The following is a 16650-nucleotide window of genomic DNA, read 5'->3' on the forward strand; positions in this document are numbered from 1 at the left end:
TTAAATACCCTCAGGGTAGGAGCCAGCACCACTTCTCTTGGAAGTTGGTTCCAGATCCTAGCCGCCTTGACAGTGAAGTAGCGCCTCCTGATGTCTAGTCTGAATCTACCCTCTGCCAGCTTGTGACCATTATTTCTAGTCACTCCTGGTAGTGCTTGGAGAAACAGGGACTCCCCCAATGCCTGCTGGTCCCCTCTGGCTAGTTTGTAACAGGCCACTAGATCCCCCCTCAGCCTTCTCTTGTGGAGGCTGAACAGGTTCAGGTCCTGTAGCCTCTCCTCGTAGGGCCTGCCCTGCTGCCCCCTGATCATGCAAGTGGCCCTCCTCTGGACCCTCTCCATGTTGTCCACATCCCTCTTGCAGTGCAGCGCCCACTTTGTCATTATTAATTTTATTAGCTGTCTGGTTGCTGCTTGTTTATTTCTTTGTGAAGACTCGTGTATTTTTTCATGGGTTGATCTTGGGAATAATTTATTTAATTTTTCCATTGGTGTCTCCAGCACAAAAAATAGTTATGTGACAATGCAGTTTGCTGGTGACACATGGGTGGGAGTCGTCAACAATACTGAAGAAGAATATCATCCAGGAAGAACTGGATGACGTAGAAGACTTGGGTAATAGAAGTGTGATTAATTGAATTTTATAAAGTGCAAGGTGATAAACTTGGGGACCAGCGAGAAGAATTTCTGTTTAAAAGCTGGAAGGTCATCTGTTGGAAACAACAGAGACAGAGAAGAATCTGACTGTATTAGCCATCACTGCTTGAGTGAGCTGCCATTGTGATGAATTCTTGAAAAGGCGCAATGCATTCATAGACTATGTAAGGTAAGATATTTCTTGTAGGAACAGAGAAGTATTAAGTTCATTGTACAAGAGGGTGATATGATGTAATCTAGAATATTATGTACAGTTCTAGTCATTGGTGCAGACGAGGGCTGCGAAAATGATCAGAGGAGGAGAGACCCTATCATATGAAAGAAAACCAAAAGAGCTTGTATCCTTAGATTAGCAGAATAATGGGTGAGAGCAGCTAGACCTGGTCAGGAATAGCCAACTCAGTCATCAAGAGCAAGTTTTGCCTGACCAACCTGATTTCCTTCTAGAACAAGGTGATGAGCTCTACCCATGGTGGGGGTGGGGAACAGTTGGATATATCTGAAACTTAGTAATGACACTATTTCCCATGACATTCTCATTAGTCTTCAAAGGAAATACAGTCTAGACTAGAATAGTCTAGACCAATAACTCATTGGCTCATATTCAAAAAGTAGTTATGAATGGCTTGATGTCTAATTCAGAAAAGCTATTGAGTGGGATTTCCCACATGCCTGCCCTTAGTTTAATACTGTTTTGTCTCATTAAAGATTTGGAGGATGGGACTGAGTATACACTTAATAAATATACAGATGACACCAAGTTGGGTAGAGCTGCAGACACTATGGAGCATAGAATTAGTATTAAGGGTGACCTTGATAAACTGGAAACTTGATTTGTCCAGAATTAAATCAAATTCAACCCAGACAAATGCAAATACCTGCTCTTAGGATAGAAGAGTTGTATGCAGAGATTCAGACTAGGGAGTGACTAGCTAGGCTGCAGCACTACAGAAAAGGACCTGGCAGTTTATAGTAGATCCAAAGCTGAATATGAGACAGCATTGTGCTCTTGTTGCAAAAAAGGTCAATAGCATACTGGGCTGTATTAACAGAAGCATCACTTGCCAGTCAAAGGAAGTGATTTTTCTACTGTATTCAGTACTGGTGAGGCCTCACATGGGATATTATGTCCAAGTTTTGGCCCCACACTTCAAGATGAGAACAAATTAAGAGGCCAGCAGATGTCTAGGAAAATGATCAGAGGTTTAGGAAACATGATATATGAGAAAAGGTTGGGAGATTATTTAGCCTGAAAAGGAGAGGACTGAGGGGTTTGATTACTATCTTCAAATACCTAAAGGATAGTTATAAAGAGGATGGTGATAGACTGTCTCTGTGGCCCCAGGGGACAGGACAAAGGAGCAAAGGTCTTAATTTGCAACAGTGGAAATACAGATAACATATTACAAGAACTTTCTACACATGAGGGTAGTTAAGCATTGGAATGACTTACCTAGAAAAACTGGAATCTCCATTCTCAGAAGTTAGAAGAAGATTAGATAAACACTTACCTGGGATGGTTTAGACAGATAAGTCTGTCTAAACCTCCTGACTTGAATGGAAGTTGAATTGGATGAGTTCCTTCTAGCCCAACTTTTCTATGATTTTATTACTGGGGATTATAGTTCTCTCTAAATATTTCAAAGGAGTGCGATCATAAAGGTCTGTTTAAAACAAGACTGTCCAACTGGCAGTCTGCAAGGGATTAATGTGTCGCCTGCAGGCTCCCATCCAACCACTCTGCTTGCAGTTGCAGCAACTGGGGCTGTACAAAGCTTCAATCACTGATTCAATTTGGCAGAGATTCATCCAGATTCGGTGGCCAAATCTCCAAATCTGAATTGAATCAGGAGACCCTTTAATCCCTCTGAATCAAATTGGAGGCCTCTGAATCAATTCAGAAAGATTTGATGATTTGGACATAGACACAGCTTTAAATGTTTTTTCTACATACCTCAAGGTACCAGGTGGCTTGTGAATGCTGAGATGGTGGGGCAGATAGAGCATCCCACAGGAGCTCAGGGAGGTCCCCAGCGCACTCGGCAGCATACCCAGAAGTGAACCAGAAGCACTTCCGGTCCACTTTCAGGTCTGCTGGGGAGTGCACTGCAGGGGCCCCCCACACCCCCCTGGCTCAGTGACTTTTGCTTCCTGGGTCTGGGGGGGGACACCCGGGGTCCCCCCACGGCCAATCACTAAGTTGGAGGTTTGGGGAGGCCCCCAGCATGCTCAGCAGTGGGCCCAGAAGTGGATTGGAAGTAGTTCCGGTCCACTTCTGGGTTCGCCACTGACCATACAGGGGCCCCCCTGCACTCCTGTGGGATGCCCCAATCTGCCCCAGCATCTCAGCATTCATGAGCTGTGCCTGGTACCTCAAGGAATGTAGAAAAAACATTTAAAGCTGTGTCTATGGCCGAATTGCTGATTCTCCAAGTCAGCATTGAATCTTTGGATTCGGCTGAACTGAATCAGGGATTGTAATCCAAATCAATTAATTGAATCACTGTCCCCGATTCGGGCTGAATCCAAATCGAATATGGCCCACTTTGCACACCCCTAGCAGCAACCAGGATCTGAGGGCTCCTGCTCCCTCCTCGAGCTTCTGGTTCCCAGTACAGCTGGGGAGGGTGCTGGGCTACATAAACTGCATGCTTAAGAAAGGGTGGAGCCAGGCTTCCTGTGCTGTGCGCTGCAGGCAAGTTACTTGCATGACTTGCATAGCTGAAAGGGGTTGGGGTGCTGCCCACATGGCCAGGAGGCGAGCTGGCCTGCATGCAGCAGAGAGAGCATGTGCAGCCCCTGGGTCTGCATCCCACAGTGCATGTGGCCCTCAGCTGCCCAGAAATTGGACAGCCCTGATTTAAAATAAAGAAGAATGGTCACTAAGAATAAATGGGTATAAACTGACATGAACAAATTTAAGGTAAAAATTAGAAGACTTCTAAACACCAGAGGAGTAAGATTCTGGAACTGATTTCCAATAGCAACTGCAGGGACAAATTACCCAACCAGTTTCAAAATGACACTTGATGAAGGGGTTTATATAGCATGGTTGTATGTGATAACAAAAACAGGGTTTAATTACTCAGGAGATCTTTTCTAGCCCTACGATCCTGTAAGAAAAGTAGGGACAAGTAGACTGTGACAGATAACTCATTAATGAAAGTAGGTAACAGACTACACCCAGAATATTACCCAGCTTTAAGCTCAGTTATGATTTTCAGGCCCTTGAGGTTTCATTAGCTGGTACTTGTTATTTAATTTTTTGGTACTCTGTACTAGAGATCCGTGCCCTCTGCCTTCTCAGTTCCTTTTTTACCTGGCTTCTGCTCTTGTGCTGCTCTCTGCTCCTCCCTCTAGCGTTGTCTTGAGTTCTGCTTAAAACATCCAGTTTTATAATTTATCCCCTATGAAATGATTGGCTCTTAATTAAATCCCAGTATGTCTTTTGTCTGCCCTCTTCCTTGGAATAGACATTTATCTGATTTAAGCCTTGATCTTTCAAGCTCCTTCATGCCAACAGACTCCTGCACTTTTGTGGAGACCCATTGAAACCAATAGGATTCTACACATGCACAGCACTTTGTGCACACAGCAGAGTAGGCAGGGTCAACGCTCAAAGAATAAGCTCTTTGGAGAAGGAACAGTGTTTCTTGTTTAAACTTTTGCAAGCTACCATCTACATTTTTGGTGCAAAAGAAATGTTTGTTGTTTGTACTTGTTTAACACTTAGATCAGGGGTAGACAACCCCCAGCATGGGTGCTGGAGCATGGCACATGAAGGCATTTTGCTTGGCGTGTATGCCTTTAGGTGGATGGCAGGGAAGGGGCCATGGCTGCACTGCCTCAACGAAGTTTAGGCCCCTCGCAGCTTCACTGTCATCCACCCCTGACAGCATCTTATGAGTCGAGGTTGCATGTGTTTTTGGCACTCTGCCCAAAAATGTTCTCAACCCCTGATTTAGGTTGTGATGGTATCTAAAGGACTTCACCAGTTTGGGCCTCAGAATATGGGGGCTATATAGACATAATAAAGATGTTCTCTGACACAAAGAGAGTACAATACAATGATCTGAGTAAGCAGGTTGTTCTGGATAGATCAACTGAGGTTATGTTGGAAAGAAAGGGCAAGTGAATGCGGATCACTCCCTGCACACATACAACCCTTAAGTGTGATCTTAGCAAGTTATATTCTATTAATTCTAACTTTAATTCTCAGTGGGTGCATCTGTATGTGCAATGTATGTGTCTTAATTTAACTGCACTCCTGCACCCATCTGAATGTGCACCCATCAGAAGCAAATTTGCTTCCAACACGATTAGTTCAGTCTAGGGCTGCTCCTGCCCTGTGCTACCTCCTTGCAGCAGCCAGGGGCAGTTCCAGGTTCCCGTGAGTGCCAGCCCAGGCTGGCAGGGGGCACATGGGCTGCCCCAATCTCCACAGGGTTGGAGAGAGCTGTCCTGTCTGCCAGGCAGCTGCCTCCCACCCTCATGGAAGTCAAGACCTATCCTGATCTCTACGTGCCTGGGAGAGCTGTCCCAGCTGCTGGGCAGCTGCCTGCCAGCCACATGAAAATTGGAATCCATCTCAGTCTCTTTGTGGCTAGCAGGCAGCATCCCACTGAGCTGGGTCCCCACCCCATGTGGGCCCCTGCTGCCTCAACTGACCAGGAGCAATTTGCTCCTGGTCAGCATCTACACGTGCTCTGTGGTGCATTAGTTTAATGTGCCAGTTTCTAGTACCTGTATATACAGATACTAGAAAATGGCGCATTAGACTATTCTACTGCACAGTAATTGCTGTGCACATGTAGAGACTGATTCTTTACTGCACTTTAGGTTAGTTTAACGCACAGTATAGTTCGTGCATAGACGCACCCATCAACGATGTTATGGAACAAATATATAATGACTCATAAATATCTAGCAGATAAAGGTGTTTGCTTAAAATCATAAGGAATAAATTGGATTAGGTAGGTTCAGAAGACCCTTAGTACTTACATACTTAGTGAATATAGGAATTATTTTAGATATCTGGAGTCTGAATTATATTTCTGCATCAATAAATGTGGTATTCTTGTTATATTTGTATGTTGATTATGAACAGTCTATTCAAATTGGCTTGGTAGGAGTGCTCTTACACGAACTGAAAAGGATAATGGCAAAAAGCCATTCTTTGAATTAGGTAGAAATTGCAATCATGATTGTTTGAGTCCAGTGTTATTAGCATCTACAGTTATTACTTGGCGGGGGGGGAGGGGAGATTTAACAACACATTGAGGAAATGTGCAAATACTACTTAAATTGTGAGGCATGGCAAACACCAACAAGGATGAAGAACTAATGCAGCTGGGGCATCTTAAAAAAACCAAACAAGGCTTAATCTGTATAAGAGCATACTCTTCTATGTAGGATAAATAATACAAAATGCAAATATTTAATAGAAGGGAAAACTTGTAAAGCAGAGAAGTTTCCTAAGGGAGCAGCCATGGTCAAATCATATGTTTGTTATGCAGCATAGATGAAGAATCCCTAACCTGGTAACATTAGGTTATAGCCCATGAGAGGAAGAGCATTTCTTTGTTTGGTGTTGATGAGATTGCATTTAAAATGCCTCTTTCAGTTCATGGAAATCTTAATGCCAGAAAGACACTGGCAAATAGTAGGGAGTTTAGAAGAGAACAGCAAAAGGACATAAATTAATTAGTTTAAACAAAGGAAAAAATATAATGCAGTTGAAATACTGTGGGATTAGGCTGTGAATGTTTATATAACTGCAAACCAGTTTAAGAAGGCTACAGTCACTTTGGAAGAGAAGCCATAGCCGTGTGCATCATCCGGCCCACAGAATTTTGCCCTGGCTCTGGCCATGGTGGTGAGGCTTCCCCTGGTGACAGGTTATGCCCCAATGAAAACAATGCCAGGGCAGAAGCCCTGCTGCCACACCCAAAGGGCTTTAATCACAGTGTGGAATATCCAACCACAGTTCTCAGAGAAGCTTTGGCTTCCCGCAAAGGAAGCCCTCCTACCTTGGCGGGAGCCCCAGCTGTGGCCACGGTGCCAGGGTTTGCCCATGGTGCCACTGGAGTTGCCAGCACCCCAGGTCTCACTGGGATGTGGGCTGCTGCCATGGGAACCTACAGTTCTGCTCTGGTTGGCAGTGCCTAGCTCTCACTGGGGTGCTGGCTGCCACTGCAAAAAAATCTGGCCACCTGCGCAGTGGCCAGGGCTTTTTCTATGATGCCACTGAGGCTGCCAGCGCATCAGCTCTCACTGGATCATGGTATGTCCCTGTAGGAAGTTCTGTCATTGTAGCTAGAGCTCCAGCTTCTGATTGCAGTAGTGCAGGGTCATGTGCACACACACATGCACTCTGTGTCCCTACCGTGTCTGTCTCTCTTGTCCATATGTGTGCACATGCACACACACGCATGCACAGACATGCATGCACAATCTGCAAGAGCTCTCACAAACACCCATGCACATGGTTTCTCCCTGCAGGGTCACACACACATTTATTCCCTACAGTCTCTCTTTCCCTCCCCATCTCCCCTCTCTCCAGGGTTTGGGTGCTGCCATGGGAAGCTGTCCAACCAGTGGTAGAGCTGTTGCATGCAGTGCTGCTAAGGCTGCCAGAGCCCAGGATGTAGTTGACAGACACCTAAAAGAGGGAATGCAGCCTTCCAGCTGGTTGGAGTTTGACACACTTGAATTGGGGCATGAGCCCTTGAAAGAAGCAGGGGAGCCAGCTAAGGCATAACAAAATATTGTTGAATCGTATTATCCAACGTAATCTCCTCTACAGTGAATTTCTCTGGCTTATTCAGGACCTTAGAAACAGCAACATGTAACGACACAAATCTGGCATTAAAGTTTAAAAATAAATGCCATTTGCTGGCATTACACAGTAATGTGTTTACTTAGCTTTGTTCACAGTGATAGGTCTTTTTTATAGAATTTACAAAAACTAATCTGGTCAGTTGGCTTAAATCTTCTCTTCTATCTTACTTTCTAATAGATATACGTATATATTTTAAATAATATATTCACATTACTGCTAATTTATTAAAATAGTTCTAAAAGGAAGTGTGTCCTTTCTGATCTTACAAGGCTCGCATGCTGAATATATTCTAGTTATGCTTCTAACTGAATCATTTTGAACAGCTTTTTATGCTAGCATAATTTATGTTGGGCTCATTGAATTTAACTCCAGACTAGTTCTGCAGTCATTTTGACTGAAATGTGTTTTCTAAATGACATCTGGTTTTCAAACTGCCTTTTGTTACATAGCAGTGGTTTTAACATCTGTATGAATTTAACTACCAGCAGCAGTGGGTTTTGAACAAGTGCAGCCAGCAAAGTTAATTCTTTGCTCTTAAGAGCAGTATATGACAGTGCAGGAAAATGTTAGGATTCGCAGAAGTTTTAATCTGAGAAAGAGAACATTAAAAAGGTACTTACCTAGCATGCCATGTCCTACCTGGAGCATGAACATTTTTAATATTTCAGTCACTTTGGGGTTTAAAATCACAAAACAGATGGAAGTGTGTTTGGAAGGAAGCCAATGTGAAGAGGTATAATTGCCATTCCCTTTTGGCTAACATAATTGAAAATGATAGATTCTGTAGATGGACGGTACATATGAGGTCACCTAGGACATCCGTACCAGTGCAGGATTGCTCTCTCTCATTCCTTTCTCTAGTGCTCTGACTAGTCTCCTTTAGAACATAGCTCTGAATGAGACTTTGGTCATCGCTCTTCAAAAACTTTTGAAGCTTTTCCTAATATTCAGCCTCATTTTCTCCTTCAGTTTCATCCCACTGATTCTTTTTATATTCCTACCCCCATTCCAGCTAGGCTGAGTAATTTCTCATCTTTTCTAGTTTGTAGCTATGTTAGGGTATAGGTTTTTCCTGCCAGTGGTCTTCTCTTACCAAAGTCTGTATATATTCACTTGTTCGCTGGTCCAGCCTAATCATTTTTTGCTCTTCTGTGAGCTTTCTCCAGTTTGTCTTTATCCTTCTGACCAGAGGCGAGGGCATTCTTAGCAGACAGCCTTTGTTTCAGGAATTCTGCGGGTCTGACGAAACCAGTCTTTGTTACCCTGTAGGGAGTGATGCAGAGCCTATCTGCTAATTCAAAATAGTTGGGGAGAAAACAATTTAATTCAAACAGCCTGTATGTTTTTCATGCCTTTTTCCCCCCACAGCGTTAAACGTTTAAGTTTGGCCACTGGATCTAGCAGTAATCCAGGAGATCCATGCCTGTAAGTTGTCACCCTCATTCTTTGCCCTCCAGATTCCCTACCCTGCACCCAAACACACATTATTCTTTTTCAGAGATATTTCTCAGGCATTTGTCAATCAAGGGAAGTTCAGTTCATATTGATTTTGCAGCAAAGCCATAACACCTGTTCCTTCATTCCTTTCAGGTCAGGTATTCTTCAGAGTTCCCAACAACCCCCTCAGAAATTTCCAGTTCCTAGTAAATAACATGTTCATCTCGCTGTGGTCTTTTTTTTACCAAGACTAAGCTATTACTGTGTCCAGTTCCACTTTTCTGAATAGTCTTAGAATATTTCTTCTAACCATAATTTCTTTTGTTCAAAAGATTCTTGATAAATATTCTTTTTTAAATCACCCACACACATTTTTTCTGGCTAGTCTCATGTCTTTTTCTGCCAGATGTTTTTTTCTAAGCCTTTGTAACAATGAAATACAGCCTCTGTTGCACATACCATGAAAAAAAAAAGTGGAGAGAACTGGGGTTTTTTGTTGGTTTGGGGGGGGAGGGGGCATTGCTAAGAGGCACAGTTAGCTTGACATTGCATTTATATAATTCCAAATGTGATACAAAGTTTTGATATATTTTCATTTGAAAACAGATTACTTCCCAAGATTCACAGTGCCTGAACTTGTGTAGTAGTGCTGTTTTGAGAAGCTGAAGTAATAAAGTGATATTATCACCTTAAGATCTAATGGAACAAGGAAACAATACTATGAACTTATCTGTCTAGTAACCTGCAAATAGTCTGTACCAATTCAGGTTCATTCCACTAGTTTTTGTCTCATTTAAAGTAGCAGTTTGAACTCCCACCACTAGGCTAGAGAAAAAGAGAAAGTGTGTGCGGAACCCACACGTATGAGTATGTACATTAAAACATGTGATATGTGTGTTATATAAAGAACAACTCCATCATAAAATAATGAGGAAAATCTGCTCCATAATATCCTATAACTTGGTATCTACGTGTGTGACAGAAGGTAGGGATTTAGGTTTAAATTGGGCCTGGGTAGAAGAGAGAATTGGATCTTGGTCTCTCATATCCCAGGAAACTTTCCAAACTACTGGCCTTAGTCACCATGCAATTTCAGCAAAAACTGCTCCATGAATTTGCTAGTATTTTTAATTGTATTAAATCTGATTTTTTATGTGAATAAGCATTTCCAAAAAGAATTTCCACTGTTAATAGGATGGCAGCAGAAGAATCCTGCCCTATTAACATTTGTCCAGTGTTGAACTAAAATAGCTGTGTTCTTGCATGGGTGTATTTAAAGAGGTTAAAAATTTGGATTTTTTTAAAGACACTGCTTACAAAGGCTTCCTATTCTTTGGCCTTAGCTTTGAGCACAAGACTTGAATACACAAAAGGTTTTAAGGGTCACACATCCAGCCCATGAATGGCACGACATGATACATTCTGCTGCTGCTCTGTAAATTCCAGAACTCCTGGATATACAAATTGATGCCATTTCTTTTTTATCTGCCACTGGCATTTACTACCTCTCGTTTACTAGCTTGCCACTGTTATTTTTTCTGCGCACCCATGGCACCTACCAAGCCTCAGGACCTGTGATTTCTCTGTAACTATATATGTGTAAGATGGTAATTGTGAATGGAGGTCATGAGAGTTGGCTAGTGTGAACAATTTGCTAAGCCTTTCCCGCAGGACACAAGTTGGAAAATTCACAGCCACTTGCAATAAATATCCTTCTTGTAAAACGTATTCTGGCCCTGGCCACTTTGGATGCATTTTCTGTCTTCACCTCTTCGCCTTTTCTCCTTTTTAAAGTATCATTTAAGACTTCCATGATTGGCGTACCACAACCATGTTTACCACAGTTTCTGCATGGTGTTCATTTCGGGGGGAAAAATCTCAAATTTGGTGTAGAACCTTCCACATTTATCCTTGAAGGTTGTTACTCTAATCATTTACCTTTTAATAAACTCCAGGCATTTCTTGGAAGGTAGCAGAGATGTTAAACTGCTAACTTTCTCCATTTGATGGGAAAAAATGATAAATATTTTGAGATTTTGTGGTCCAGCAGGGACAGGAACCAAGCTGTTTCTGCATGAGTGAAGGGGTGGTAGATAGGGTTTACCTGTAAATGGAGACGATACAAGAGGAATGAACAATGAAAGAAAATTACATTTGTAGAAAGGCCTATCAGAAGGGATGTTTTGTTTTTCTGCCCAAGATGTATAGTATCAAAATACAATTGCTGCTCATGACTCTTTCTAAATGTGGTAGAGAAAGCTATGCAAAGTCTGGCTACTTCTGCGTAATCTTTCTTGGACTCTATAGCACTTGCATGTTTCTGCCTCTACTTGTCTGTAATCAAAAAGCTCCCATCTGCTGTAAGAACATACTGCCGTAGAGCAGGTAGTTAGTCTGCTGAGTCCACTATACCTCCATCACACGATACTGTAAATGATTTGTTGATGCGTTTCCACCAGTTTGTGTGTGTGTTCCAACATGAGATGTAAAACCTGTTGTTACAAAGTTAATGGAGCCATCCTCTGAGCCCCCTTTAGGTGATTGCTTTTAATTTTGCTTGCCACTAAAGAGAGCAACTTGAAAAAGGCTAAGTAAGAACTAAAAACTGTTAGTTTGGATTCTGGCTCATCTTTTAGAGAGGTGTCGCCTTCACTGTGTTGTAAAGGAACAAAAGTTATGTATTCTTCAAATTTATATAAAAAAATGGTGCTGGAGTTCATTTGGTTCAAACAGTCACCCTCAGAGGGTCTTTTTTTGTTTGTACCAGGACTCATTCTGATCCAGAGAGAGGCAAATGTCATGCCATTTTAGACATTCAAAACAGCTTTGGGGTTTTACTTGCTTATTATGAAAACATTCTAGGCTATCATCTGTATGTTGTCTTTTGGGGCCACTGGAAGAGAGATGCCATCTGCACATGCCTAAGTGGATTAAGCTATATATTATAATGTTATATTTTTATGTTATTCATTAGTCAGAGTAACAATACCATTCAGTCATGTGAATCAGACCAGTAAGTATTGCCATATTCTCTCCTGCCTTATCTTACCTATCTCAACAGTCTCTGTTTTCCTCACTCCAGCATCCTCTGAGGAGTGTTTATCCAAATATATGGTGGCATGCATTGCTGAGTGTTTTTAATATGACCTACAATGAGTGAGCATTAGGATTCACAGTGTAGTAAAAATGGCTTGTCCATCTGCCTGCATCTAGATCAGATATTGGCTAAGCTGCCAGTTGGAACTCAGTGCAGGCTTTCCAGAGCTGTTTTATTGTGTAGAGTCAGAAGCAGTCATATGCCCGATTTAGTAGGGCAGCGTATGTTTAATTGTTGAAATTCTCCATACCTTTTTACTGGTGGCTGCCTGCTAGTCAGGAATGGGGAGATGTGGAAACCACTTGAGAGCAGAAAAAAATGAAGTTCTCTGAATGTAATTTGCTATTCTCAAACTTGGTCTTTTCTCTCGATCTAGGCCTTCTCCACTTAGCTTGTCTTTAGAGTTTCAAATCTACGTTGCTAATTGGCATGAAGCGGAAGTGATGGGCCTTTCTATCCTTTGCTTTTAAAGCAGCTTAAGTATCTGAAGATTTATGACCCATTATTTAAATATTAAGGGTTAGCTGATTCTAGATGCACATGTATTGCATGAACCTTGCATTCAACTTGCAAGGATTTGTGAAAGAGATCAAAGGGCTGAGGTTTACCAGGTAAATAGTCTTGTTTTATGCTAAATGATGATCAGACCTTCATATCTTTTGTAACATATAGAGAGAACATCAAACATTAATCAGAAACCTAGTTCCCAGCCTGACATAGTTTCAGATTTATAGACAGAGGATTTAGTAAGCAATTTTACAATGCTGACCTTCTCTTCCATATACAGCATTTGGGGAGAGGAGGAAAAATTGGTTACAATTTGTGGTTAATGCAGTGCTGGAACGTTTGTAATGCAACAGCAAGGTCACTTTTGATTTCTGCATCCTACATAATATTTAGATGGGTCCAGATCCAAACTACCTAGGCTTATGGTGTGTTCATTGGAAGCTTTTACGAGCCTCATGCCATTCCTTCTGTGGGACATGACCTGCTTTCATTGGTAGTCTCTAAATGTAAGAGGCCAGCTGCAAGCATATTCTGCAGAAATGATTAGCCAATAATGGTTCACTGGGGTGTAAAATAGCAGTTGTAATAACAGATTACTCCATTATGCTTCTTCATTGACTGAATAAAGACCTGATTGAATGAAGAATGTAGAAAAATGTGCCCTTCTGACTTAACTTAGACTATTTAATAAAATAAAACCCTAACAAATTTGGGGTTGGAGAAATGTCATTAAATTGAAAGCAAAGAGATTTTCACATTAGGACTTTGAGTAATTTATCATACACTCAGCTTACTTTCTCTAAATGCACTAGTTACTAACAACATTAACTGTGAATCATCAGCTGCCCTTAACATAATTTTTAGACTTGATTTAATTCATGCAGCATTCAGGAATGTAAGAACAATTGAAGCAATAATTATGATCAAGCCCAATCATTTCAGAATGTTAATATCAAGACCTATATTGTCATACGTTATAAACAAAAAATGAATCCCTAAATATATTAAGCATCATCTCATTCATAGTCTTTGCCCACAAGAGAAAATGTCAGTTTTTTAGTACACCACCCATTTGTTTAAATGCTAAAATATTATTCTCATTTTCTTCAAGTAAAGTAACAGAGTTTGGGGGTGACTTCAATTTTGAAAGATGAGCAATGTTTGAATGCTCAATATTCTCATAGGCTTTATTTGTAATCATGCAAATTTACAGTAGCTGTTTAAATACTTGCTTTCCGGATGGTTTGAATTAACATGTAGTTTCCTAATGCAGGGATCCACTTGCATTTAATATGTTAAACTGCAGTACATGTAAACTAGTCAGCATTTTGATTTTTTAAACGTGGAGCTGTTTCTGTGACACCTCATCTCCCTGCTTGGGATCCTGGTAGCGTAGGGCACTTTTACACATGTTCCAGAGGTGGAAGGGGTGGCACTTTAATTAGAGTGGCTCTGAGAGCCACTGTAATTAAAGCACCACAGTGTCTCATGTATCAGCATCAGCAGGCTTAAAAATGGTGGAAGGGGCACTTGAACTAAAGCTCATTAGGAAGTTCAAGTTCAACGAGCTTTAGTTCAAGTGCCCCCACCAACATTTTGAAGTGCAGGGGCACTGATACATGAGATGTGGGAGGCTGCTGGAGCGTGATAAATGCCGTGCTCCAGCTGACTCGGTTAATTGAGTCTCCTCTGACACACTGTAATGGAGCAGCTTTATGTACAGGCACCCATAGTGTCACCTGGTTATGGTGAAGCACCATCGACTGAGGAGAGGCCAAAACGAGTATTTGTTCTTGTTGCCCTTATCACAAAGAAAGGCACAGTGAGATGATCACACTGAATGTTCTAATGTGCTCAGTCCTGATATCACAGAAACCCTAGTTGCTGTGATGTCAGTCATCATTTGGAAAAAGGAAGAGAGAACATTTTTGCATATAATCATGCATTTCCTTCTCTTCATCTAGCCCTACTCCTGCAGTGTGATGGGTTTCTGATTTAGCATTCAGTCTTCAGGTACCCTTCTCTAGGCTTGCAACCTTGTGGCTTCTCTTTCTTTTAGCAAAACAAGGTGATTCTACAGGCCTGGTTGCAGAGTGCAGTAATCTGTCTCAGAGCTCTGGGGCATCGGACTCAGGGAGTGGCCTCCAGATGCAAAGGGGAGGGAGTTTATAACATGTCTTGTCTTGCAAGGGCAGCCTCTGAACCTGTGGAGGGATTTGATCAAGAGAATTTAAAGATAATCCCTGATATAAGGTGCCCTTGCCCTTGCACATAAGGCTGCCTGTGTTCCAAAACTGGTAATATGAGTTTATACCCTCTTGATTCTCCCAAAACTAGTTGAAGGTCAGTTGGCCAACATAGCTCAATATGTGATTTTCCTATGAAACATACCTTAGAGAAGGTATGCTAATAGCAAATGAAAATGTCATCATTACTATTCTTATTTGTAAAAGTGATTAACATTTCAGTGATTTCTTTCATTTCCAGATTAGCTCTCTTGTGACACTGCAGCTGTTAACCTTGGTTGGCCATGATGACCAACTTGATGGACCAAGATACAAATGTACTGTCTCTCTCGATTTCATCAGAGCTATTGCAAGGTAAGATTATTAAACGGTATTTAATGTTGCAAAGGCTGGCCTGTATGAAGGTGTAAACTTTCCAGTTCAGAGTTTTACTTAATGTACTGACTTCCTGCAGTGGAGAAAATATTGTTGCAGATGAATAGAATAAGTTGTTTATTTGTTAGATTTATATCTGTCCATCCTGACAAAAGCTCAGGACAGCTAGCAGAAGCAAGCAAAATAACTTATAAAACAAGAACAAAACAGGAGAAACAGAATACCTAATAAAAGCCAGTAGAATATTAAAATAAACTATATAGCACCTCTTCCCCCCTGCCTTCTATCAAACAATACACTTGCCTGCTAAAAGTCTACCCATTAGGCAGGTCTTAAAACACTTCTGGAAGATGTCCAGGCCTCAGGGAGGAATGAGTTACAGAGCTGAGAGGTCACTACCGAGAATGACCTACATACGTTTTCACCAGGCAAACTTGGTATATTGATGGTACTTGCAAGAGGTTGCTCTTGGTTGAGTTTAGGGATCCCAGTGGGGTATAGGGGAGAAGGCAGTCCCATAGGTACATGGGGCTCAGGCCTTTTAGGGTCTTCTAAGTGAAAACCAGCACCTTAAATTGCACCCAGAAAGATAGCGTTGTCCAGTAGGATCTGGGCATCTCTCTGAATTTGGGCCTTTGTTGCTTTAGACTCTGTACAGTCATGTGATAACTAGATTCCTTGATACAGAGAACTGACAATTTAAATTGACAAGGCAAAAGGAATACAACCCAGGGAAACTAAGACACTGATACTCAAGAAGAATTGATCACTAGGAAGTAAATCTGGATCTCTTGAATCCCACCCTGGTGCTTTCACCACTAAACACAAACATGATGTTTTTGCTAGCCTTCCTCTTCTTTACTTCTGTGTCTTGACTTCTCACTGAGCTCTGCAACAATAACATTCCAATAATGAAAAAACAAGAAACCAAAACCTTTGACCCACTGCCAAATTCAATCTGAATTTCATAGATTTTCATAAATTTTCTTAGACATTAGGGCTGAAAGGGACCTTGGAAGATCATAGAGTCCAGCTCCCTACCCCAGGGGCAGGAAGTCAGCTGGGGTTGTAGGATCCCAGCAAGAAAAACATCCAGATTTCTCTTGAAGGCATTCAAAGTAGGTGCTTGAACCACCTCCGGTGGCAAGCTATTCCAGACCTTGGGGGCTTGGACAGTAAAGTTCTTCCTTATGTCCAGCCTGAAATGGTCTTGCAGGAGTTTATAACTGTTCAACATTGTCATCCCTTAGGACGCTCTGGTGAACAAACGTTCCCCCAGATCCTGGTGAACACCCCTTATAAACTTATAGATGGCCACCAGATCACCCCCAAGCCTGCGCTTTTCCAGGCTGGAGAGTCCCATAGCTCTCAGCCTCTCATAAGGTCTGTTTTCCTGACCTCTGATCATGCGTGTGGCTCTCCCCTGGACTCTTTCAAGATTCTCCACATCCTTTTTGAATTGTGGAGCCCAAAACTGGACGCAGCACTCCA

The 16650-nt window shown here is 41.8% G+C and overlaps 1 protein-coding gene across 1 annotated transcript in view; it reads left to right on the top strand.

Annotated features, from left to right (window-relative positions):
• The window catches only part of ORC5 (origin recognition complex subunit 5), a 166873-nt gene that overhangs the window by 143390 nt on the left and 6833 nt on the right, over positions 1 to 16650 (top strand). Inside the window, exon 13 of the mRNA XM_019509451.1 lies at positions 15026 to 15138. Coding sequence (XP_019364996.1) covers positions 15026 to 15138 — 113 coding nt within the window. The remainder of the gene's footprint in view (positions 1 to 15025; positions 15139 to 16650) is intronic.

This window comes from Gavialis gangeticus, unplaced genomic scaffold, assembly GCF_001723915.1.
Source record: "Gavialis gangeticus isolate Ggan-Ray unplaced genomic scaffold, GavGan_comp1, whole genome shotgun sequence".
Lineage (NCBI taxonomy): Eukaryota > Metazoa > Chordata > Crocodylia > Gavialidae > Gavialis > Gavialis gangeticus.